This window comes from Stigmatopora argus, chromosome 1 (genome assembly GCF_051989625.1).
Source record: "Stigmatopora argus isolate UIUO_Sarg chromosome 1, RoL_Sarg_1.0, whole genome shotgun sequence".
Lineage (NCBI taxonomy): Eukaryota > Metazoa > Chordata > Actinopteri > Syngnathiformes > Syngnathidae > Stigmatopora > Stigmatopora argus.
Window position 1 is genome coordinate 6259595 of NC_135387.1, and position 26452 is coordinate 6286046.

The 26452-nt window shown below is 42.1% G+C and overlaps 1 protein-coding gene across 5 annotated transcripts in view; it reads left to right on the forward strand.

Moving 5' to 3' along the window:
- The first annotated feature begins 2412 nt into the window (after positions 1–2412).
- atp2b3b (ATPase plasma membrane Ca2+ transporting 3b) overlaps positions 2413–26452 on the forward strand; it is a 61239-nt gene continuing 37199 nt past the window's right edge. For 2 of the 5 annotated variants that reach the window (XM_077612914.1, XM_077613166.1), the window contains exons 1-8: positions 2413–2601; positions 2726–3043; positions 11452–12186; positions 22209–22406; positions 22665–22922; positions 23812–23937; positions 24702–24827; positions 26145–26201. In XM_077612914.1, coding sequence (XP_077469040.1) covers positions 11949–12186; positions 22209–22406; positions 22665–22922; positions 23812–23937; positions 24702–24827; positions 26145–26201 — 1003 coding nt within the window. In that variant the 5' untranslated portion in view covers positions 2413–2601; positions 2726–3043; positions 11452–11948. The remainder of the gene's footprint in view (positions 2602–2725; positions 3044–11451; positions 12187–22208; positions 22407–22664; positions 22923–23811; positions 23938–24701; positions 24828–26144; positions 26202–26452) is intronic. The other 3 variants (XM_077613080.1, XM_077613247.1, XM_077612998.1) reach the window with 2 other exon arrangements.

Here is a 26452-nt window from a genome sequence, read left to right on the forward strand (position 1 = left end):
AGTTAGAAGCAGAATTTGCGACTAGAACCGAGGCGAGATTACGTTTCGTGTATTATGGGCTCCATTTCAGACTATGAATGGCATGCTCCTCAAATTTGGTGGGTTACGATGCTTCTCGGCCAGAGGAAGGACAGGTTTCTATATCTACATCTACATCTACATCTACATCTACATCTACATCTACATCTACACCTACACCTACATCTACTGCAGATGTAGGTGTAGATGTAGATGTAGATATAGATATAAAAACTTGTCCTTCCTCTGGCCGAGAAGCATCGTAACCCACCAAATTTGAGGAGCATGCCATTCATGTGGCGGTCCGTGAATTTCCTAGCGACGCCTTCAGCTGACGGAATCAATGCAACCCTCAAAAACTATTTTATGGCTATAAAACCTCTACTGCAGCTACAGCTGCGACACAAAAAATCATCGATAATAACCTCATACAATTGAAATATTATTTAATAATATAGCCATATTTTACTCACCAAAAATCCTTTTTACATGTACACAATATCCATCCTCCTTTCTTTTCTCCTTCTTTTCTATCGCCATCAAAGCTGAAAGTCGAGCCTGTCCTGTCGTATTTCTGGCATACGTTTTTATTTGATTTAGTGCTGAAAATGTTCGTTCCCGGTTGTGACAGGCTTGCTTGCTTTGGAGTTGTCCGACCTTTCTTAATGATGTCCAGCTTTTTTTTCTTGAAAAGTCCGTCTTGAAAATGGCTTTGACAGTAAATCTGCAAACAAATCCATTTCTTCTCCTCCTTCAGCCATTGCGGGTTGACAAAACCACTATTAAATCAACACAACAATATATCTGCTTGTGCAGCTCGCTCCAGATACAGTTTGGTAGCTCTGGCTAGTCCACTCTATCACTAGCCAATCATAGTTGGTGAAAGCGATGACGTATCCCTACGCCTGCGAGAAGGCAATGACGTATCCCTACGCCTGCGAAAAGGCAATGACGTATCCCTACGCCTGAGAGAAGGTCTTGGCGTCACCAAATCGAATTATGATTGGTTAAAGCAACAGTCTTATCGACGCTTGTTTAATGCAGCAGAGCCTGCAGAACTGATTGTGAAGGCCTTGAGGCAGATTTTTGAACCTGGCAACAAATAATGGCTGAAATGTGATTGGTTAAATGCTTCAATATGAAAACACACATCTGGAAGCAGTGCAACCAGGGGGAAAGCAATGAAAGGAAGCTAACAGACAATTTGGAATTATTTAATAAGTATTCATGGACAAAATATAATATATGATTCAAATATTTCTTAGGCCAGCAGAGAAGGCCTTGAAGGCCCTGACGGCACACCACTGCTACATCTACATCTACATCTGCATCTGCACCTGACATCTGCGTCTGCATCTGCGTCTGCGTCTGCGTCTGCATCTGCATCTCCATCTCCATCTCCATCTCCATCTCCATCTCCATCTCCATCTCCATCTCCATCTCCATCTCCATCTCCATCTCCATCTCCATCTCCATCTCCATCTCCATCTCCATCTCCATCTCCATCTCCATCTCCATCTCCATCTCCATCTCCATCTCCATCTCCATCTCCATCTCCATCTCCATCTCCATCTCCATCTCCATCTCCATCTCCATCTCCATCTCCATCTCCATCTCCATCTCCATCTCCATCTCCATCTCCATCTCCATCTCCATCTCCATCTCCATCTCCATCTCCATCTCCATCTCCATCTCCATCTCCATCTCCATCTCCATCTCCATCTCCATCTCCATCTCCATCTCCATCTCCATCTCCATCTACATCTCCATCTACATCTACATCTACATCTACATTCACATCAACATCCAAGCGTTTCAGAAAAAGAGATGAGATGATAATTTATAAATCAGCAGAAAAAAATAATTTGCAGTTGGGCGTCGCCACGAGAACCAACTGGTACCCATGAATTGAAGGAGTGACTTGTTATTGCAGAAACTGGTACACAAAATGTGACCCCAAAGTCATCAAAATTGGTAAAAAAAATAACATAGGTTGCCAAGAGAAATAAAAAATGCTATTATTTACAATATGTATTTAGCAGATTTTTTTTTAGACATGCCAGTCATTTAATTGGCAGGCGTCTGCTTTGCAAACATTATTTGTGTGTGGGACTGATGCCAAGGAACAAAGATATCCACAATTTCAGAATATGACTTTCAGTAGGTAAGACTCTTATCTGAGATAGACATCCACCTCTTTTTTTTACAGGTATTGAAGATTTTCCATTTAGGACAATACACTTTGGAATGTTGGGGGTATTTTTTTTACGTGGCTCTTTAACCCGCAATACCCTTCCCTGTCAGCTGTCGTCACCACGCAGAAGAGTGTATAGAGGAAGGAGGGGGTGACGTATGCACCACCGTCAGCATCACCATCACCAGCACCTCCTCCTCCTCCCTCGCTTGCCCGTGGATGCTGCTCGCTCGCAGGCTCCTGTGCGCGCGCGTCTCCTCCTCCAGAGATGTCGCAGGAGCATCTCCTGTCAGCTTGCCCTTTCTTTGCTCCTTTTCTTTTCTTTGACACTTCACCGCTTCCGTCCCAGTCCTTTTAATCGTCAGCACCGGCAGGCAGCATCGCAGGCGGTAAGCACCGGCGCGTCCCCGCTACCCCTCGCCGCCCCCGCCCGCAAGAGAGGTGTTTGGAGCGGGCGAATCCCTCGCTCTCTCGCTCTCTCTGCATGCGCCTATCTCTCCCTCCCTCCATCAGCCGCAGACCCACAGTCAGGTGACAACGCGGAGTGGAATATTCATCAGCAACGTGCTTCCTCGCTCGCCTTTCATCGGCTCCCCTCCATCCGACTGCGGTAGCCGGCTCACGGTCGTCTTCCTCCTCCTCCTCATCCTCATCCTCCGCTCCCGGCAGCGCTTCCTCCGCCGCTACGACCCCTCCTCCCGCTTCCCTGTGCGTTCTCTCATCCGGGCCGGGACGTTCTCCGCTCCACGCACACGCGAGATTAACAGGGGATTGTGGCTCTCCGCCCGCCCACTGATGCTGATGCTGATGTCCTTGAGCTTGGCCTGCATGGTGAGTCGCCGAGTCCGTGCGTGTTGGCGTGCGTGCTCGCGTGCATGGGTGCGTGACTCCTATTCACGCCACGCGAGTCACTTGCTATGATTGCGGACGAGTATGCGTGGAAATTTTGGAATTTTCCCCAAAAAGACTTCAATTTGTCAATCAATGAAAAACGCACGGGCCTGGTGTGTCACCGTGAGCCTTGCGGAGCTACTCTGATAGCCAAGCGGGCATACCGTAATACCCTGATAAACAGCGCTAAATGACGCGGCTGCAGCGCTTCAAACCGAGGCACGTCCGTCCTTCCCACGGATGGTGGGCGAAGGGCTGCAGTCCGGCATTGTCGACGAGCGTGAGAAGCTGCCCGGGCCTCTTCTGAGGACCAGCAGCCCCTTTCTATCCCATTCTATGTCTCATTCCTTTTTTGTCGCACCTGACCGTGCACCATCGGTTTGATCCGGTATCAGTACATTAGGCCTGGTAACCTTGCGGTGAAAGGGGCATAGGTTAATGGCGCACCTAGAAGCCAAAGGCCTTGAATTTCAAGCTACAGAGCAGCGTTCACTTGCTATGATTTCTATTGCTGCCATATATGCGATGCGAGGAGGAGGATGGCGATGATGATGATTAGGCACGTTTGAAGGTGACCAACAAAGGTCATCTTGGGTTTGAATTGGACCGGTGCCGCACGCCAGAGAACAGTGGAACACAGCATTAGCAAGTATTAACTGTGTGTGTGTGTGTGTGTTTGTGTGTGTGGCTTTGGTTGGAGGTGAAGCTCACGTGGGAGGGACATGCATGGGATACAAACTACATGCTAGCCATTGATGTCATTGAATGCAAGTATTTTAGCCACAGTCAAAGCCAAGTTGGATAATTTTCATCATCAAGTTTAAAAGGCGATGAAGGAATTATAGTCTTTGTGTGAGACCCCCTCCAATATAGTGCATTTCACGAAGAACATAGGCCGCATGTTGCTCGCAGCTCATTGTCGATGAAAGACAAACCAGATCTCCCCCCAAATGAATTTTTTTTTCATTGGCTAAGGAAACAGGACAATAGCCTTCCTCGCATTGTAATTTACTTCATAGGGCAAGTGACTATATTTAGTCACTAATATATATATATATATATATATATATATATATATATATATATATATATATATATATATATATATATATATATATATAGTGGGTGTTCGTGCGGATTAAAAATCCACTTTGTGCATAACAGGGTTCAATTAGTCAAAATTGATTGAGATTCTATCACCGTCCATGGCACTAAAACATGAGCATGCAAACCTAACCATCCCACTTCAAATGAATTTGACATCCTTTGCTGTCAAAGGCAGTGAACAAGTTAAACAAATGCTGCTGTGACTAAGAGATTTGTTCAGGAGTGACACAACAAACAACAACAGTTGCGTGAACATCAAGAAACAGCACACAGCATAGAGCAAGCGCATGTATTAGTTTTCATCACAAGTGCTCAGGTATGTGTGTGTGTACCCTGGATTAACCCGTCTGGCACACACGCGCATGCACACCCACACAGAGCATACATAGGCCTACTGGCCTGAAATCAAATCCCAAAGGGACCGTCCTTTCTCTCAGCGGTCATTGCTGTTACTGCTGTGCTGAAGTGGAAATAAATGTCCTTGTCGTATTTTGCATGGAAACGTTTAAACAAATGAATCAGATGACAAAACTAAACAGGTGGAGAAAGGAGGCCACAATTATGTAATACATGAATTGTATGTGTTGAGGTAAAAACTATCAAATGTAGGATAAAATATTGACAGCGGTTCATCCATTCATTCATTTATATACACTGAAATTTGCAGGGCACAAGGAGACCATTCACACACACACTCATAGCCAGGGGCAATTGAGAATGTTCAACCAGCCTGCCCTGACCATTTTTGGGATGTGGGAGTACCCAAGGAAAACCCACACAAGCCTGGGGAGAACATGCAACCTCCACACAGGAAGTACCTGGGATCAAACCCTCGCTCTCAGAACTGTGATGCTGACGCTCTAACCACTTCGCACCGGGTGGCCTTGACTGTCGTTTTACATGAGAATTTATGCAAATTATATCAAAGGTATGCAGTGTAACTAGTGTGATGGTAACATCATTTCTTGTTGTCACTCTTCTTTAAATGAGGTTTGAACCTACGGCGTCCCAGCGGCAGTTGAACGTGATGACTACTGAGCATGTAGCCCAGTCTTTGGTACAGGTTTCCCTGATGTTCTACATGCAGAGCATTGACTTCAGTCGGTTTAGGCTAAATAAATAATTTCCTTATATTATTTCCTTCTTTTTTGTGTATTTATCGCATCTTACACACAAAATGGTACACCTTGATCATTTTTAAAAGGTTTATTTGGTCGTATATCGAGGACAGTGGAACAAATTCGAGAATGTATATACGTAAAGTGCATCTCTACTTAAAAAAAACATCCATGATAAGAAACCACTTCTGGAATGAAGTAATTTTATAAGTAGAGGTACCACTTTAGTTGCCTTTGTGTGTAGAGGTTCACTTGTGAGTGCAGATGGTTGTTTGTCTCTCTGTGTACCCTACGGGGGACTGGCGACCAGTCAAGGGTGCAGTCAGCTGGGATAGGCTCCCCACAACCCTTTCAAGGATGTGCGGAATGGAAGATGAATTTAAAAGGGACCACTTTACTGGTTTTACATACATTTTTCTGTAAATTTACTTTTGTTTTCACCCATAATACAAAGTAGTTATGGCCAAGGGTAACTTGGTGTTTGATTGTTTTAATGTTGAAACACAACTCTGCTATGCGTGGAAGTCTCTTGTGCGCTTTCTTCCACACTGCTTTATGTACTGTGATCAAATACATATTCGGGTATACGTGTGATGGCAAATAGTGAGATGTCTCCAGGCATGAGTGTGTATAGCAGTGATGCCTCCAGTTGCATAAGTGACATGGGCTGTGCGTGCGATGCTTATTTGAGAATGAGCAATGATATTGTGCATGCTTTCCCACTCTTTCATGCGCACGCAGCGCCCACATGTGCAACTGCACATGTCAAAGCACTGAACGAGCCCAAGAGAAAAATACCTTTCAGGATAGCTGCATGTGTGAGCTTCATAAAATCAGACAGAATCAGTGAGAAAGAGACCAAGCTGGGAAGAAAGAATGTGACAAGCTGAGTAAATAAATGATTGCAATGGCAGGAAGCACATAGCGCGAGATAAAGTCATTGGAGGAGAAAGGGGGAGTCAAACCGAGAGATGAGTAAGCTATATGGCATGAAATCGCATGCATGTGTGTGCATTTGGAGCAGGTAGTGTAAGAGAGGACACTTGAAGAAGGGAGCAGGTGACTCAGTTATAAACTAACGCTCCGTCGGGTCAGAAGGGATGAAAAATAAGGGGAGGGGGAAGAAGACATGAAATCACCATGAGCTTTGATGCTGTTTTTTTCCCCGGTTCCCTTCCATGCTCCTCCTAATGTAAAATAGCCTCATCAGAATGGTGTGTTTGTCGTGTAATGATGGCAGTATCCAGGACTGTCACAGCCTCACTAATTGCTCATGTGGGATGAAGCAGGCTGGAGGATAGTGGAAGCAACGCAAACTCCCGAGCAGCATGAAACACTGTTGATGTCAGATTTATTTTAATTGAATCATCTCCAGAGACGATTTGAAACGTGAACATGAATTCCGCAATTAGGAAATTATGTCCAGTGCGTTCAATGAGATCGACTCGCATTGCAGGCTTTCTTCTTTTACAAAGTCTTACCAGCTTGTCAAAGGTGGACACAACTATTACAGCTGCCAGAAGGGATTCAGTATTTTAAAAATGATCAACTGTTGTACAATAGGAAATTATCGCAAAAACTAAGTAACCAGAGGACGATCAGCATATTTGTTGTTGTCGTTCTAAAAAACATATATTCTTATTAACATCCAATTCTTAGAGGCTTAGTGTGTCGGCCTCACAGTTTTGAAGTCGTGGGTTTGGTCCCTGTTGTTCCCCCTGTGTGAAGTTTGCATGTTCTCCCCGGGCTTGCGTGGGTTTTCTCCGAGTACTCCGGTTTCTTCCCACATTCCAAAAACATGCATAGTAGGCTGGTTGTACCCCCTAAATTAGGTATAGGTATGAGTGTGAGCGTGAATGGTTGTCTGTCTCCTTGTGCCCTGTGATTGGCTGGCCACCAATTCAGGGTGTCACCCACCTGGTTCCCGAAGTCAGCTGGGATAGGTTCCAGCACCCTCCCCGACCCATGTGAGGATAGCAGTTCACAAAATGAATGATAAAAAGGAATCTAATTTTTGGAGTTCTGAATAGTTTTATGTGTTATATGTACTTAAAAAAAAAAACATTTCGAGGAGAGCTATTGAGAAGTTGACACTTGGGACTTTAAAACTTTATAGGGCAAGTGGCTATAGTGGGTTAACAGTTATTGTTATTTAATTATTAATAATTTTTGTATTTTTTACATATTATTTTTATATCAATGTATTTGCCACTCCATGGGCATTGGTTCATTCATCTGACTTTGGTGCAGGTAGCGTAGGTTCGATTCCAACTCGGTGGTGGTGGAATTGTGACTGCGAATGCTTGTTTGTCTCCATGTGTGTCTTACGTCTGAGTGGTGACCTGTTTAGACTTTAGTCCACCTTTTGTCCCAAGTTAGCTGGGATAACCCAGGATAAGTGGTGTTGAAAATAAATATTAATATTAAAAATTACAATGTTAATAAAAGCAAAATTCATTCAAGTCAAATGAATAAATACAGAAATATAATACTCGAAAATTGATTTTGTTTTCCCTCATAGTATTGAACTCAAAGCATGTCATTGACATAAATATATGTACAATCCATTTTCACTGCTAGGGATAAATGAATAGACTTTCATGACAACCAGAGAGTAAAGAGGACCTGTAAGGATGAAAAAAAAAAAAAAAATTCGCATGAAAGAGTCAATGATTTTCCCACACAACAGTTTCCACTCGCAAAATTTTGGCCCCCTAAGTGTACACTTAAAAAAACTAAAACTTAATATTGATAAATGACAATTCTGGGAATGTATTCTTTGAATTGATGACACAAATTCAGGGCTTTTCATCTCGTATCAGCGCAGGCTAAAAAGACATTACAAAATGAAGGCATCCTGGAGTTGAAATCAATGTGAGAAATATGTCCTTCAATGGGATAAAGAACCAAGAAACTCCAAAATGGATACGAATCAAACATTGGGCTATTGGTACTCTGAAGTAGCTTCATAAAAGCCCTGATCTACGTTTAGGTCTATAAATAAAACAACATAGACACGATTGTCATCTTTTTGGCTCGAAACACTGTCACAATGGATTAAAAATGAACAGAAAAAATGTCTTTGTACTTTTGCATTGAAAAATATAAAGATTGTCATCATAGTCTATCACTAAAAATAGTTCGATTATTTGGCAGTTTGCAAATTGTCCTTGCCTAAAAAAAACCAAGAACCATGAGTTTTAATGAAAAATATTTCTATGTACAGTATATTTGATCTCACAGTACTTGTTCTCACTTACACTATAGAGCATTGCAATTTCCAAATCTTTGAATGCATCACCCTGACCACGCGTGTGGCCAGTGACACATTTGTAAAGGCTTGATATATTCATTCAATCATTTATTATCTTGGTTTGTGTCGCGGGGTGCTACTCCAGCTGGGCGAAAGGCAGACTACAATTTGCACTCACAATCCCACCGCCACTGAGCGGGAATCGATCCCACGCTGCCCGCACTAAAGTCATTGATAGGTTCACCAATAGGCATTCCCAAATGCACGCACAAATAAAAGAGACAGGAGATTCATCTGTGGTTTTCTTTCAAGAGAGAATTGAACTGACGCGCCTTCGTCCAAGTTCATTCTGGCGTTCGACACATCTTTTTCCTGTTTATTAGCTTCAAGGACCCTAGTTACAATAGAAATCTCAGCTCTCAAGGGAGGGGTGAGAAAATAGGAGTGAGAAGTCAATAGAAGTCTTAGCTCTCAAAACAAATGAAGGTCTTGTTGAGCTGAAAGTTCTTCTCCGCATTCCAGCAGTCCAAGACAATTCGACCTTCATTTGTTTGGTCTAACTACGGAGCCAGCATTTACATGGTTGCAAGCAGATGTTCTAAAATGACTTTTCTAATGTTTATAAGCTAACTAAAGCAAACCGTTCTTCATTGCGAGCAAATATATAATAATGTGAGATTAATAACCCTAACATACAGTCAAATGAACCACTACATCAGGTGACTTGGTTAATAAATATAAATATAAAATTGATCACTGATCACCAAAGTCTATGTGAAATCAATGTAAGCAGCTCAATGAGGGTTGTGTGTGGTTGAGGTAAGAGTTATGAATGAGGTTAGCTATAGACGGGTGGCTCAGTTAAGGTGGTAGAATTGTAGTTCTCCAATGTAGAGGTTATGGGCTCGACTCCCTGCCCTGGTAACCTTGCCTAAGAATCCTTTAGCAAGACGTTGCTCCCGATACTGCGTCATCAGTAGGTATAGAGCATATAGTGTCAAAAGTGCTTTGAATGGCTCAAAGGTGGAAAAGTACTATTCATTTTCTCATTTGTAAATGTGTCCCCACTTAGCCAGCCGGACACAGAGGCTCCTCCAGAATTCTGGCAATTTGCCAAGGTGGGCTTCGGCAAATTGAAAATGTGATTGCTTAAAGAAGAAATTATAAACCCGATGATTTTTAAATGACATGAACGAGCACTTTGGGATTCCGAAAGTTCAGGAGAGATTCCAAGCACACATCAACAAGAGAAAGCCTCATCTCATCTAATTTTCTGAACCGCTTTATCCTCATTAGGGTTGCAGAGGGTGCTGGAGCCTATCCCAGCTGACTCCGGGCCAGAGGCGGGGGACACCCTCATTCAGTGGCCAGCCAATCGCAGGGCACAAGGAGACAGACAACCATGCACACTCACACCCATACCTAGGGGCAATTTAGAGTGTCCAATCAGCCTCCCAGAAATATGGGAGAAAACCGGAGCACCCGGAGGAAACCCACGCAGGCCCGGGGAGAACATGCAAACTCCACACAGGTGGACATGACCTGCATTTGAACCCAGGACCCCAGAGCTGTGAGGCTGACGCGCTAACCACTTGCCCCACCGGGCCTCCACAAGAGAAAGTAGAAACTGGAAAGCCAACGCACAATCACGCGATGAAATGGATATAATAGACAGTTAAAAATAAAATGATTACAATTTCAGCAAATTTGTAAAAGACGCTCATTACTTCTGATCGTATTTAGGCCAACGGAGAAGGCTCCGAGGGCCCCCGGGGGGGCAATGAAGGATGTTAATTTGAGCATGCTATATTTCAAATGTAGTTAATGAGTGTTCCACATAGAGGGACATTTGATTGTGAAGTTTGACTGCTTTTGTTGTTTGTTGAGTGCTCTGATTGGAGTTGTTGTAAGTGCAGCAGGGAGATCTCAAACTAAATGCACGCCAGCTCAGCGTTAAAAGCCACCAGACAATATTTGTGACTAACTGTATTTACAGTAGTGTACTGTACAGCCGTGTAGAAAAGCCACATTAGGCATGGTGTTTTTTGCAATGAAGCGACCCTTGTGAGGATAAGCGGTTCGGAAAATGAATAAATGAATAATTAGATACTTTATGAAGATGATCGCAAATTTTCATTATTAAAACATTCAGAAATTGCTTTTTGGCTACGAGTCAGTCTTGTTTTTACTGGCGAGTTGTAAAAGTCAGGTACCGTTAAGTTTGTTTGTCAATTTCTTGTCTTAAAAAGAGGTGATGATACATTTATGTGGCTTCGCAGTTAAAGCGGCCTTCAAAATTAATTTGATGCGTCTGCTCTAGCAATTTGATTCAAAAGGAGCAATCTCAAGTCTTTTTCAGTCAATTATTGATTCATACACTGCCATCGAGAGGGCAAAGGGAAATAGATTACAGGTACAGTTGTGAGTGGTCCAGTGGTTAAGTGGTAAGCGCATCAGCCTGGGTTCGAATCCAGGTCGGTCCTCCTGTGTTCAGTTTGAATTTTCTTCCCGGGCCTGTGTGGGTTTTCTCCGGGTACTCTGGTTTCCTCCCACTTTCCAAAACATGGCTAGTTGGACACTCAAAATTGCCCCTAGGTATGAGTGTGAACTTGAATGGTTGTCCGTCTCCTTGTGGCCTGCGATAGGCTGTACACGATTCAGGGTGTCCCCTGTCTCCGGCCCGAAGATAACTCAGATAGGCTCCAGCAACCACCGCGAGCCTTGTGAGGATAAGCATCTCAGAAAATGAATGAATGAAATGGTAGAGTTGTATGTGAGAGAAAATGTGGTGGCACATGTATTCCTATTTTTCTGCTTGATGGCTAAAATGTCTATAATTGGATGCACTAATATTCATTCTTGTCTTCTAGGTGGAGCAGGAGTAGCTATTACCTACCTGGCATTGGCTCCCACTTCCTCTCTAACTTGGGCTCACCGGCCCCTCTCTCCATTCGTCAGCCACTCCTGTTTACCTTCGCCGGCCCGCCTGTCCATGGACTGGCTGTGAACCTGGAGAGAGGGGGACAGGCGAGACCCAGGAAAAGAAAGCTGGATTCGTTCAGATACCACGGCTGTGAAGCGCACAAGCACACTGTTCTTCTCCCCCCTCACCCTCCTCCTCCAGTGATGGAGAAGTGAAAGAGAAGCCACTGAAGACACTGAGGGGAGAGAAACAATAAAATCAACCCCACCTTATTCCGCAAAAGATCGTTAAAGCGTAGGAGAACAAGTTCGTTCTCAAGAAGAAATCAGGGAACGAGCCAGACGAGCTGTTGAACACATGAGCAAGCTGTCAGTGAGCGCACCAGCGGGTCACTGAGGTGAGGACAGACTGAAGGACAAACACAACAGCGATCGACCTCGTGTCATGTCCACAACAGCCACAATGGGCGAAATGGCAAACAGCACAGTGGAGTTCTACCCCAAGGGGAATCGAGGAGGAGGAAGGGAGGATGGCAACCGTGGAGGAGGAGACTTTGGTGTCACCTTGAAGGAGTTGAGGGAGCTGATGGAGCTCAGGGGGGGCGAGGCCTTGCAGAAGATCCAGGATAGCTACGAAGACACAGACGGACTCTGCCAAAGACTACAGTCCAGCACTACTGAAGGTGAGAAGGGGAACCAGGTTGGCTAGGAGGGTCTATTAGGTTGGAAACTGACAAATGGTCTTTCCACAGATGTCCATCGTAAAAGTTGATTTAAGATATACAGTAATGCATTGACATACGCTGCCCCAACATACGAGAAATTTGAGATCTGAGAAAAATCCCGAGCAAATAATTGCCTTGAGATACGAGACAAATTTTGAGATACGAGCATACGAGACAGCTAGGTGGGCGCGACGCGAGAGGTTGCTTATGAGAACGGTGCACTGTCTTTCTCGCCGCATCTCCCTCGTGTAAAGGTATTTACGAGCACTGGGCGGAGCGTTGCATTTTTTTCTGTGTTTTAATAATGTAGTGAAGGGTAGTGCGAAGAAAAGGCGTATGGTGACTGAGCTGGCTCGCCAATACGAGAGGAGCACCCGGACAAGTTGGCAAGTGGTCGTGCGTTATCCTACTGTGAGGACATTTGTGTGCGTCATTTTCGTAATATTTTGAAGGGCAGACAAAAGCAAGCAACCCTAGATAGGTTCCTTTTAAAAATTACGCCTAAAAGTGAAGGTAGAAGCGAGGCAGAAAGAGCCAAGCCGGAAGAAAAAAAAGGAAAAAAATTAAAACAAAATTAGAATGAAGTTTAGTGCAGTAAGATTAAAATTTATATTTATATGTCTGTATCATAATCTAAGTTCATCTCATCTCATCTCATTTTCTGAACCGTTTTTATTCTCACTGTGCTCGCGGGGGGTGCTGGAGCCTATTCCAGCTGACTTGGGGCCAGAGGCGGGGGACACCCTGAATCAGTGGCCAGCCAATCGCAGGGCACGAGAAGACAAACAACCATTCACGCTCAAACTCATACCTAGGGGCAATTTAGAGTGTCCAATCAGCCTACCATGCATGTCTTTGGAATGTGGGAGGAAACCGGAGTACCCGGAGAAAACCCACACAGGCCCAGGGACAACATGCAAACTCCACACAGGTGGACCGACCTGGATTTGAACCCAGGTCCCCTCACTGTGAGGCCGACACGCTAACCACTCATCCGCCGGTCCGCCCCTAAGTTCATTTAAGTTAAATGTATTTCTATGTTATGTTATGAGCGCGTTGCTGTGCAAAAAGTCTCTCTCTCTCTCTCTCTCCCCTCCGCACACTCTGCATTGTACTGAACCTCATGCCTCATTTTAGGATTGAACATCACAACCACTAGATACTAATTATTTGTTACTCTGTTAGTAGATAGTGAATTAGAACCAATATTTTTTTTCCATTGTAATATCCTGTTTTTGGGTGATTTTTCAGAGGGTAGGAACAAATTAATTTGTATTTAGTTCATTTCTACAGGAAACGTTGATTTGAGATCTGAGTAAATCGACATACGAGCTCGGTCCCGGAACGCATCGTATCTCAAGGTATTATTGTATCAACAGCGAATGGTATTTGTGTTGGGCTCCCTCGTGGTCTAAATAAAGGGCACCATGACAAATGATCTACTTTCATTTTAAGAACCCCATATATTGTGGACACAGTTGCAGTTTTGCAATTAGCCCACTTTATTCTCCTCTGGGGAGTCTTTAATTCATTTTAAATGGTGATGATAGCATCCATAGGGAATGACCACATATATTTACAATGTAAAAAATAGTAGCTCTTTGATAGATGCTATTGCGAACAATGTCCTGACTGAGAAGCTATATGTCATAAAGCATTTTTAACATTTATTCATTTTCCAGCCGCTTTTCCGTGCGATGGTTGCGGGGGTGCTGGAGCCTAATTCAGCCATCAATGGGCAGTAGGCATGGTACACCAGAATTGATGGCCAGCCAGTTGCAAGGCACAAAGAAATTAACAACCATGCGAGCAAGGTGTCATTATCCCACATACAAAAAGGAATGCAGTATGAGGTGGTGAATGCACATCACCACCATTAGTATAATAATAATTGTGAAATAATTAGCCTCTAACAATTACCATCGTCAAGGCATTTCGAGTGATCGCAAGACGATTTAAAAGAAAAAACACAGACTACATCATTTAACGATGGCTGACAGCTGAACAGTTGACACGGGCAAAAAAACATCATCCATTCTAAGTCATTAGTTAGAATTATGAAACAAATATGGTAATATTGGCTTTCATACATTGGAGATTTGGCTTCAATATAGTGTTCCCCCCAATTCATTCACATCAAATATAAGTTGAAATATACCCGGGTTTAAAAAAATATGGTACTCTGGTTTTCTCCCACATTCCAAAGACATGCATGGTAGGCTGATTGGACACTCTAAATTGCCCCTAGGTATGAGTGTTAGCGTGAATGGTTGTTTGTCTCCTTGTGCCCTGCGATTGACTGATATATATTTCATCTCATCTCATTTTCTGAACCGCTTTATCCTCACTAGGGTCATGGGGGTGCTGTAGCCTAATGAGATATATACTATATAAATAAAATTACATGTAAAAAAATGCAACTAGTTGTTCTTTGAGAATTAGTGGGTAAGATTAGAATTATTGTGGTCACAGAATAAGCAATAGTAAAATCCCCTCCACAATTTTGCTGGTGGAACATGGAAAATGAGTTCTTCCTATGATAGAATGAAACTAACTGTAAATCACTGGGGGGAAAACTTCATTGTTAATGTAAAGACTTTTTGTCAGAATAAAGAAACTGGAATAATAAAACCTCCCCATCAAACTGAGGTTGTGTTAACCGAACAAAGCAGATTTTTTTTGTCCTAGACAACATGTTGGGTGCATTGACCGATCAATGGATGAGGAGAGTTTAGTAATGGAAAGCTGATCGACCAAACCAATCGATAGATGAGTTAAAGTGTGCGGAGAGAGTGTCTGGGCTTAGGTTCCAATCTGTTGTCGTTGGAGGTTATTATTGTGGCTAATTAGATGTGATTGCTCTTATCATTGATTCGCCTTTGTGACTTACCCACTGATTTTGTTTTTCATATAAATTAAACAAGCCATTCGAATAAAAGTCTGTAAATTTTTTTTATATTAACTGTATAATTACATCCAATACACACAATGAATCAAATATTTAGCTTTAACAGTAATAAATAACATTCAACTTTAACTAGCACTATCACAGAGGTGTTTTTTCTTTATTGGGGTGGTTTTGAAATGGAGTAAGAGTATTATAAGAAGAGAGTTGTGTCTAATATTTTTATTTTTGTCATACAGCTAAAAAGAGACACCAGAATTCTTGTAACAACTCAATGTGTGATACAGAGGAATTGTGCTCGACTTTACGCAAAAACTCTTATGATGTATTGCTAAATTCATTCCTTTGTGCCGGTGGCATTAAAAATAGAGAATTATCATCTCAGAAAAAAGTATTTAATACAGATTTGGTAGTCCTTAATGATGTTGATAGGTGGTGTGTTTGACTGTGCAGTGTATTGAACACTGTTTTGAACAGGTTGCAGTATCCAATTAACAATGGAAAGGGACTTACAGTAACCTAATGTAATTTGATACTTCCCTACGCTCTCATACACGCTACCTCTCTCAAATACACATTTGAAAAAACAATTATTGGACATCAAATATCCTTGCTATAAGCTTTAAGGTCATCAAACAAATATCAGAAGATAACAGGTGTAAATATAAAATGCAGGTTTTAAGTGGTGCTTATTTTCTCAAGGAAAGAAAAAAAAATTAAAAGCATGTGATCATGATAAATGGTTGTGTCACCAAAGTTAAACCGAGGCACTGCAACGTCTTGCAATGCTCTGCTCATAGCCAAAAGCAGAAATGTGTTCATACAGACCCTACGTTGCTAAAAGTCAAAGCCAAACAACTTCAGCTTCTCGTAACATAGAAATAAGTCATGTGAAGACTTTAATCTCATAAAGTTCAGGGGGCTTAGGGGCAGACATATTTGGTCAAAACAGCGACATTGCGTCGCACTAGACACGCAATCGCCAGTCATCAGGCCACCTGACATCCTTAAAATTGCAATTGAATGGATCTCGTTTGCAGAGGAACCGATCACGCAATGAGAATAAATCTTGGCCTTTGTGAATCCAGCATTACATTTTAATTTTCATTCAGGTAGTCCTTCCAATATTCAAATACAAGTATTTGTCCGCCAGATGGCGGCAAGAGCCCGTTCAATCAGGGCCAAAAGCCGTTCACTTTGTACTACATTTTAGACTTTTACCTGTGCCCTATGTGTGTGTGTATGTGTAAAAAATGTGCCGTGTTGCATTTGTACGGTTTTTAATCGCTGAATAAGGGGAATTGCAATCATTAATAAGGGGAGCATTTAGTCGAGGTGGACAGGTATGTAAGAGAGAGTCTTAAAATATGGATAGTGGTAGTTGTGAGACAGCCAATTGAATTGAATGCTTTTATTGTCATTATATGAGATAGAATGACAGCGATGAAATTAGAGCTCAGTAGAGGGTAGCGATGTTTTAAAGTGAGAATCAATGCATCCACGACAATATTTTCAAAATAAAAAAACAGATAAGAAAATGCATTTACTTTTTGCAGGTTTTCGTAACTTGGATCTTTTTCGTACCTCGAGTCACTCATTTGGATATAAAAAAATTTGTAACCTGCAAATGTTATACCTAGAGGCATTCGTAAGTAGAGGTATGACTGTACACCTCAAAACAATTTAGACTCTACGCTTTAATAAATCCACTAAGCGTTTTGGAACGTAGTACAAAGCTTGACTACCCTAAGAAAAAAAAATTCCAATTGTAACGGGTGAATGCAAGTTTGTTGTATGCGGTGAAAACCTTACCGATGCCTTCAAGAGGGAACACCAGCACATAGGCTCAGCTGCTTGCCTTGGATTTTCAGCCTAGTGCTTACCATGCTCACCTGCTGCGCTGACTGGGCTGTGCAGTTTCGGGTTACGTAACGGGTACACAAGCACAGGGAGAATCTCTACTCCAAGTCTGAGCCTCATAACTATGTGATGACTATTTTACTACTGGTGTTCATATGATACATTGTCTTCAACAATGAATTACAGTACGTATACACATCATGTTTCTTCTTTCATTTTAGGTATGTTTCAGATTTACATCACTAGGCATTACAGTTTTTGTAAACATATTCTCTTCCTTGGAGCTCACCAATTGACATATGAGCAGCGCTGTATATTTCTTATCCTAACTGGAGTTTTTGCGTGTTTGAGAAGTGTAGTCAAATGTGTCAGTGTTCATGTATCCATTGTGGAAGACAATTGGTGCAATCTACCTCGGGCCTGACATAGTACGTTATGCATCCACATTTATGGTATTTTCACTCACATAATTGACCTATTCTGTTATGCATTATCACTCTAATCGATCAAGTATATTCACATTTTTATTGTTACTTTTAGACTTTTGTTGTTTAACACACGAAGATACTGCTCAACACATTGTGTGCCTTTGTCCCTTCAAGTTACACTTGAATAATGGGCCACATAAATGTTCTCCTTGCCGTGAACCTCAGTTATCTACAGCCTTGAGAAATAGAGGAGTGTGATGGCACTACTAGGAGAAAGACACATTTGTTCTCAAGCAGTTGACTGATCAGACACTTTAATGATCACATCTGCCATAAATCACAAACAACTCCCATTTGAATTTTCCTTCTTGAATCGAAACAAGCCCCTATTATTCAGGGCCGGTTTTTGTTATTGTCAATGTGGGCAACGCCCAGGGTGCAATCTGTTGGGGCGCACGAAAGCCTTCTCCAACATTTTTTGTTTGTATATTGTGTGTGATGCCCAAGACGGAAAATTAGCCATGCCCGCTTCAGCCTAATATTGAACCTAACCCTCACTTGGCTTTGAACGTGAAATATATATTGGAGGCAGATCTATGAGTGTGCCTAATTCATTCAAACCTGGCCAAGTTATTGACCGCACCGACAACTCTCAGTTTTTGTGTGTTACCTCTGTTTATCATCAAAACCTCCAGAACAGAAAACAAGAGCCAATGCCAACACACAGTTAACAGCCCAGGCTTTAGTGCATTTTGTTGATGGTGGGTTCGCTTTCTCCCAAAATTTAAATGTACAGGCACTTCTCCCAGCAGCGAGTTATAGTGTGGTCACTGATAATGTTGTGGTTCTTCTGTCTGACTTTGGTGCAGGCAGCTTGGCTTCAGTAACCACTTAAACCTTTCATGCACGAATTATGGTTTTTGGTTGTTGTTGGTTTCGTTTTAAACCTGACAGGGCACTTATTGAACTCACTGCCTGCCACTGACAGTGCAAGATGTCCAATCCATTCTGACTAGGAGAGACTAGCAGCGACTGATGCGCTCTGCAAGTCACTGTGGATCAGTTTAGGCTATGGATAGCATAAGTTATGGAGTACAAACCAATCCTTAAGGGCCACAGTGGGTGCAGATTTTCATTCCAACCGAAGAACAGGATACATTTTCACCAATCTGGTATCTTAAGTGTAAACAGTTGATTGCCGCCAGGTGCTACTGGTTTCAGATGAAACCTCTTGACTTAAACAATGCTGGATCAGTTGAAACAAAAACCTGCACCCACTGCAGCCCTTTGTGAAATACACCCCTGGCATGATTCATTCATTTTCCATTCCGCTTATTCTCACAAGGCTCGCAGGGGTGCTGGCAACTATGGGCAGTAGGCAGAGCACACCCTGAATTGGTTACCAACCAATCGCAAGGCACAAGGATCATGGACGACCATTCATGTTCACAATCATACCTAGGGGTAATTTAAAGTGGTCAACTAGCCTACCACGCATGTTTTTGGGATGTTGGAAGTAACCAGAATACCAGGAAAAAAACCCACACAGGCACGGGGAGAACATGCAAATTCCTCGGAGTAAGATCAGATCCCACCCGGGATTGGACCCTTGATCTCAGAATTGTGAGGTGAAGGTGCTAACAACTCTACCACTATACCAAAATGTCATAATAATTTAATAGATGTAATTGTTGGAACAGTGTGATAGACCGGGATGTCTTGTGCTGCACTGAATTTGAAACAATTTGTTCATGTGTGTGCGTGTGTGTGTGTGTGTGTGTGTGTGTGTGTGTGTGTGTGTGTGTGTGTGTGTGTGTGTGTGTGTGTGTGTGTGTGTGTGTGTGTGTGTGTGTGTGTGTGTGTGTGTGTGTGTGTGTGTGTGTGTGTGTGTGTGTGTGTGTGAGGCACAGGCTAGAGAATGATATATGCCTTATCACTTTATAGGTCAGGTGACTATTTTTGGAAATTAAAAAATAAATAAACTTAACTTCTTAAAGACCTGGCATTCATATTGTTGGGCCTAACAATTTTGGTCATGTAGGCCATAAAAACATCATTTATTCATTCATTTTCTGTATCACTTCTCACAACGTTTGTGGGGGGTGCTTGAGCCAATGCCAGCCAAGTAAAAGTAATAGATGGGGGGCACCCTTAATTAGTTGCCGGCCATCCCAAACAATAAAATGAACCTGTTATATAATAGGACGGCCAAAATGTAATGTCCACATAGGTGGACGCCAGGCCTCAATTAAAACAATGACTATTTTTATTATTTTCATGAATCTTTATTTTGATATATTTTAATGAATAAATAAAATTACAAATATTAAAAAAATAAATATACACTCTAATTGTATTTTTAAACTGTAACATATGAAATAAATAAAAAAAAATCACATGTCCAAGTACCATCTTTATGTATAATTCTTTACACATATGGCCTTAGTACTCAAATATTTTTTGGGGGGGAACAAAGACGTAAGGACAAAAATGACCTCTAGCGTTAACCACTAATCACCAAATTCATCTTCGCTTCATTTCTGCAGTGGCAGGGCATAGCAGAGGATGCAACCCAAAGGTGAATACGTAGATCTCCAGTAATGCCCATCAGAATTCAGAACATGATCTGCAAGGCGACAGGCAAAGTAGAGTCCTGGTAAACACGCACACTGTTCCGAACACTGCGGTACGAGACCATTCTACCCACGTCGAAGAGAACGCATGGAGGCCGATGAGCAATTATGGTAAAAAGGGGAGAGAAATAAGTGTGCGTACGATAGGGGAGAGGAGAGAAAGCTAGAACGGCTTGCCGCATTGTCAAGGACACATCAAGGGGAGATGGAGAGAGGGAGGAAAGAGAGGGGAGCCAACCAGAGAGGATGGATAGGGATGGAGGGATGGACGAGATGGAGAGAGAGGAAGGAGGGACGGACTATGGCGAAAAGAATACGCCTGCGCATGCGACCATTAGTCAGCATCACCTGTTTTCTCACTCCCTCACTCTCTGTACGTCGCCTTGGCCTGAACCCTGTCGGATGTCATGTTGTCGCACATTTGTTCAAGGCCGGGAGCAACAGTCGCTGCAGCAAGTGCGCACTATATCTGCAAACAGCTCACGTACGCAAAGGGTGTCATCGTTTTAAACCAACCACTGCAGGCGCATTGCTGATCTTCTTCCCTGACAGCCAATCAAAAAAAATGATATAAAACAAACACAAGGAAAATTAAAACGCTAGAGGGACGATATCACCTGTTACCAGGCAGGAAACTTGTTAGAAAGAGGAACCCGTCATGGACTCTGGAAATTAATCTCATTTATAGCTGGGATTTTTTCCCAAAGCATATTTGCTAAATAATATATTCTCAAAAGGATTCTGATTTTGTCTGTTACTAGTTGTGAAAATTGTTAAGATATGTTTCTACTAAATGTGATTATGTATGTGTGAATGGTTGTCTGTCTGTCTCTAAATGTGCTGTGGTTTATGGGTGACCAATCCAGGTTGCAGTTTGATGGGTTCCATTTCTCCATGACCTTGAACTGGATTAGCTGCATACAAAATGGGTGGCTTTGTTTGTAGGCAACATGCCAATGGCCTAATAAAGAAAACAGAAAGCTGATTAAAATAGATTTTGGGGGGGAATGATTCATACGGAAGAGGATTATGGGCACTGAAGAAGAAAAAAAAATCCTGAATTCTGAGATCTAAAGAATTCTGACTTTAGAAACAGAATTCTGAGATTAAAGTCAGACTGCTTCAAAGTCAGAATTCTGACTTAAAGTCAGAATTTTGCCTTTTTTTTAAATCCAACTTAAAAAAAAAAAGAAAGACAAAGGAAAAAAAAAGAATAAAGACAGATTTAGTGTGAGTCGAGAATTTTGCTCTAGATTTTTTGTTTTTGTTGTGACCATAGTACAACTCTTTGGCTGCCATTGACGGCAATGGACGTCCAAGCCATTTTAACTCAAAGATGCTGGAAGTGATCATTCCCCTCCCACTTAAAATGGATTTCCATTTATAGGTCTTTTCAATATCAATTAGCCTCTTTTACTACCTACCACAAGACATACTCTGTAATGTACTAGTTTGGGAGTGAATAAATTAAGCCAATGATAATTACTTAAGGGCTGTTCTTGAAAGGGTTAAATTGCTGTGCATCGCCTAATATTGTGGCTGAAAAATAAGAGATTTAACATTGCCAGTTACACTAGTTTGCCGTCAATAGGTCTTTCCAGTATCAATTTCCCTCTTTTACTAACTACCACAACACATATTCTGCAACCTGGCCTGGCAGTGAATGAGTTAAACTTATGAGAACCTTTCAATGTCTGGCCACCATCTCTGAAAGGGTTAAAGTACTCCGTTTGGCTTGAAATTGTGGCTGAGATTTTTAGGTGTTGTGGATTAGTTTTTGATTTTTGTTTAGTTTTTTTGGTTGACTGCAAAATTTGTACCGGAATTAGCATCAAACGATATTCTCTGTAGTCTTACAGAGTGATGCATTTTACTTGATAGGAGCATCGTATTTCATAAGCCCTTGTTTTGAAGTGAAAAGAATACTTCAGTCATCGCAGTCCATATTTTGGAAGGCGCAGGACTGTTAATTCTTTGGTCCGCCAAGTTAATCACTAAACCCATGTCGGACTAACGGATAGCAGGTCAGCTAAAACACCCAAAAAATTTTAGGTTCATTGAAGACTCCAAAATGAATTCTCTCATATGTACAATGTATCTTATAGGAAGCAGAGTGTTAAAATGCATCTGCATTTGCTCTTTCTTTTCTGTCAGGTCTGAGTGGGGATCCAGCTGACTTGGAGCGTCGCTGTCAGACCTTCGGCCAAAATTTCATCCCGCCAAAGAAGCCCAAGACTTTCCTTGAGCTTGTGTGGGAAGCCCTACAAGATGTCACGCTCATCATTTTGGAGATTGCTGCAATCATCTCCCTTGCCCTTTCTTTCTACCAGCCTCCTGGAGAGGATTCAGAGTGTAAGAGGAGGAATGTAATCGGGAGGGCCGGGTTTAATAGATCTTTTATGGGTCTGGGGGCGACCCAGGTCCAGGCAAAGGTGGTCTTTTCACATTTGTGGCTTTGAAACAAGTCCCACGTAACGTAATTTAGTTTTACAGAAGAAGTATCTTATAATTAGCGTGATGTGTAGACTAGAAATCTTAATCAAACGCATCACATCACTCGTCTGATCCTCTTTGAACGTTTGCCATAACCACGCGTCTCTCCCTGCCCAGCGTGTGGCAATGTGGCGGCAGGGGCAGAGGACGAAGGCGAGGGCGAGGCCAATTGGATTGAGGGTGCCGCCATCCTGCTTTCCGTGGCGTGCGTCGTCCTGGTGACGGCGTTTAACGATTGGTCCAAAGAGAAGCAGTTCCGGGGTCTGCAGAGTCGAATCGAACAGGAACAAAGGTTCACCGTAGTACGAAAAGGAAACGTCATCCAGATTCCCGTGGCTGACATGGTGGTGGGAGACATGGCACAGGTCAAATACGGTAAGCGGGTTACCAAATCGTCACAGCTGAGTATTTGGTGTACAGTGAATTCTAATGTGTCATTTGAGGAATTGATTTTAAAGTCCCACTATCACAGGTTTTGCAAACTTATTACATGATAGAATCCTGTCAAAGGAGGCTCACACAGATCCCACATTATTGGAATTGTACAATACAAACTTTTGGAACAGTTTGCCTTTGCATAGTGGGGAAGACCGTGGTACATCTACTTAGGAATGCTTCTACATTTACAAATTGATCAATTCTACAAATTCTCACGTTACAAAACCCTTTGATATGCAAACTAGTGTTCCAATATATGAAGATGTATGTTACGAAATTGCCCAAAATGTAAACACATTTTCAGTATCCATTATTTTATTTTGAAATTGTCGCAGTCACATTGCCTCCTGCTGCCAAACTCCCAACACTCGGCTGGCCTCCCATTGGCTGTCTCACAAGAACAACTCTCTGAGTGTAGTTAAAGCAACTTGGTTCATTATTTAAAATTACTGGTACGAATGAAATGAAGAATCCTATTATCCATCCATGACCGATATTATAATTTACTGCTGTATTGTTTTGAAATCATAATTTGAAGTTGTGTGTTTATGTGCATGTGTGGGTGTGCTTTATCTGTTGCCTAATGTAAGCTTCCTCCTTACACTTGGGCACCTGCACGAATAGAAATGTTTATTGTATGCTTGTTAATACCTTAATACATCATTTTTTTATCATTTCCGTGTTTTTCACATCTTTCATTAAAAAAAATTGGGCCACATTGATCATTTTTAAACGGTTTACTTGGTCCCTTTTTTTTTGAGGACCGTGGAATAAGTGAGAGAATTTCCATATACAAGAAGTAAATTAACCTTTTGTCTGTTTTCAGGTGATCTATTGCCGGCCGATGGTATTTTAGTTCAAGGGAATGATCTGAAAATAGATGAGAGCTCCCTAACAGGAGAGTCGGACCATGTACGCAAGTCTGTGGAGAAGGACCCAATGCTGCTCTCAGGTTGCTTTTTCCAATAATCATTGTAATTCTGTAGATATATTATTCAAGGTTGGTACTTTGAAGAGTGCCGTATTGTGGATGTGGATGAAGTGAATTAGTGTTTGTTAATCAGAGCGTTAAATAGATGATTGACGTCACGTACGGTATTTGCTCCCATTCATGGCGATTTTTGTGAGCTGGACTTGTGAAAAATGAATGAACTCAAACTGAATATACAAACATAAAATACACACTGGATAGCCTCCTGACTACAAGGAAAAAAAAATGTCCAATCACATTTATTTTGAAATTCCCCAATCTATGTGAAGTAATTGGAATACTGCAAAAGAAATTTGGTATCATTGGAAAGCTCTGAATGTCCTTTATAGAGCACAAAATGTGATTGTTAATGCGATTGGATGCATTGGGTTGGAGATATTGAGGTTTACAAATGTCCTCTACAGAGGCCAAATTTGAACTACTGGTAGTCAGGAGGTTATGTCCCTGGGTAGACCTCTAAAGTTGATTTTTCCCCCCCATAGTATTTAACTCATTGCCTGCCATTGACAAGGATACTCAACTAATTAATTTAAGCCTGGAAGACACACTGTGAATGCTCACGTTGGTAGACGCCCAATCCATTTTGAATTCCTGTGAAAATGGCAGCATATGAGTTAAATGAGTGGCCCATGTCATTGTTAGGATAATACCAAACATTTCTCATATTCTGTTTTGAAGTGATGTGGAACTAAATGAAATAAAACTAAATCTCTTTGGATATCTAGGTACTCATGTGATGGAAGGTTCAGGCCGCATGTTGGTGACGGCTGTTGGCGTCAACTCACAAACGGGCATCATCTTCACTCTTTTGGGAGCTGGCGAAGTGGAGGAAGATGGGAAAGAAAAAAAAGGTATATGTGGCAAAAATGCGAAAACACAACAAAAAAAAACCAGCAAAACATAATGAGAGGTTTACTAACTAAGGGCGTATTCACATCTGTACTGTTTGGTCTTGACCAAATATAAAAGGTCCTTGGTGCGCAATTTTTGGGCTGGTGTAATCCCAAACTAGAAAACACTGGCGCAGACCAAACGGAATGTCTTCTATATATTTTTCTAGTCTATGAAAAAGAGCACCAGTGCTGCAAACTGGAGCTCCATGATTGTTTACTTCCTGATGGGTTACCCCACCCAGACCGTTTTAGAACGATGTTTGCAAATGCCTAGTTTTGTTTTCAAATCCTAGGTCGCTTGCATAAATTTCAGCATGAAAAGGAAATGCACTAGAAAAATCCAAAAGGATTTTTGTACGAACCCAATGAAGCAAATTACTATGTACTATCCCGATGTGAATACGCCTTAACTCTCAATTATGAAATAAACTTGTCCAATCTCAGAAATGATTTTGACCAGCTCTAAATCTTAACAAATACGCACCCATCACAAATGTGTGTGTTGGTGTGCGCGTGAGAGAGGTACCTAACCGATTCCAGATAAGAGCTAGAAGAGGAAACATGCCAGTTTAACCTCATAGATAATTTAGCACACTTCCTCTCCACTCCCTCTTTTCCCACTTTGCTGTCTGTCTCACGTTGTCACGCCTCCTCTCGGCTGCTGCTAATCCACCTTCTTCTATTACTCTTACTTGCTTTTACCTACTTGTTTACCACCGTGTTCACCCTCTTTCACGTTCTCCCATGCTTGCCTCTCTTAATCTGAGAGCGTCTGTAGATTGAATCAATTATTGAGAGTGCGGCAGAGAGCGTAGGAAGCCAGAGACACTGTGGAAAAAGTGTCGCTCGGTCAAACCGTCTCTTTCGCCCCAATTCCTTCAAACAAATGGCAGCCAGTGCGTTAAGAAACAAAAAGTAACATCGTGATCGTCATCATAGTGGTCGAATATTCATTTTTTTTTAATTCTAGTGTAAACCAGGTTGCGGAGTGCAGATGTGGCCGCTGTCTTTGCAGCCTCAACCATTCAGGCAGTCACTTACTGGAGCTAATGTATTATTTAGTAAACTTCATGTCATGAATTGTTGATTTTTCTCCTCATGCAGTAGGTGTGCTTTTTCTTTTTCGTTTGCTTCACGTTTGACGCCTCCTATGCCCCTAAATGGACGCCAATCTGAAAACAGACAATCTTTTTATTTTTGTTCTCTTATGCTTTTTTTTGCCAAATTCTCTCACGTGTCCTCAAAACCTTCTTTCCTATACGATTCCCCAAACAGAGGACAATACTCAGTTGTTGATCTCCACAGATGCAAGTTACAGCACAGTCACCAATGGTACGTGAGCGCACAGTTGTTGTCCTGCCCTCCTCGCTCCTTTTAGCAAGTAGACAGACCCCAGTGCATCGTAGCGTGACAGTGTCAATGACCTATGAAGAACTTTGACGTGTTCTGTATAATGTCTTTTCACCCAGTGTTGGATGATGTGAGTGTCTTCATTACTGTCCCCTCTCAATATTATTTCATTGTGGGTTGGAAATGTGACGTAGGCTGTCCGCACAGCATATACATGAATTGCTGACGACAAC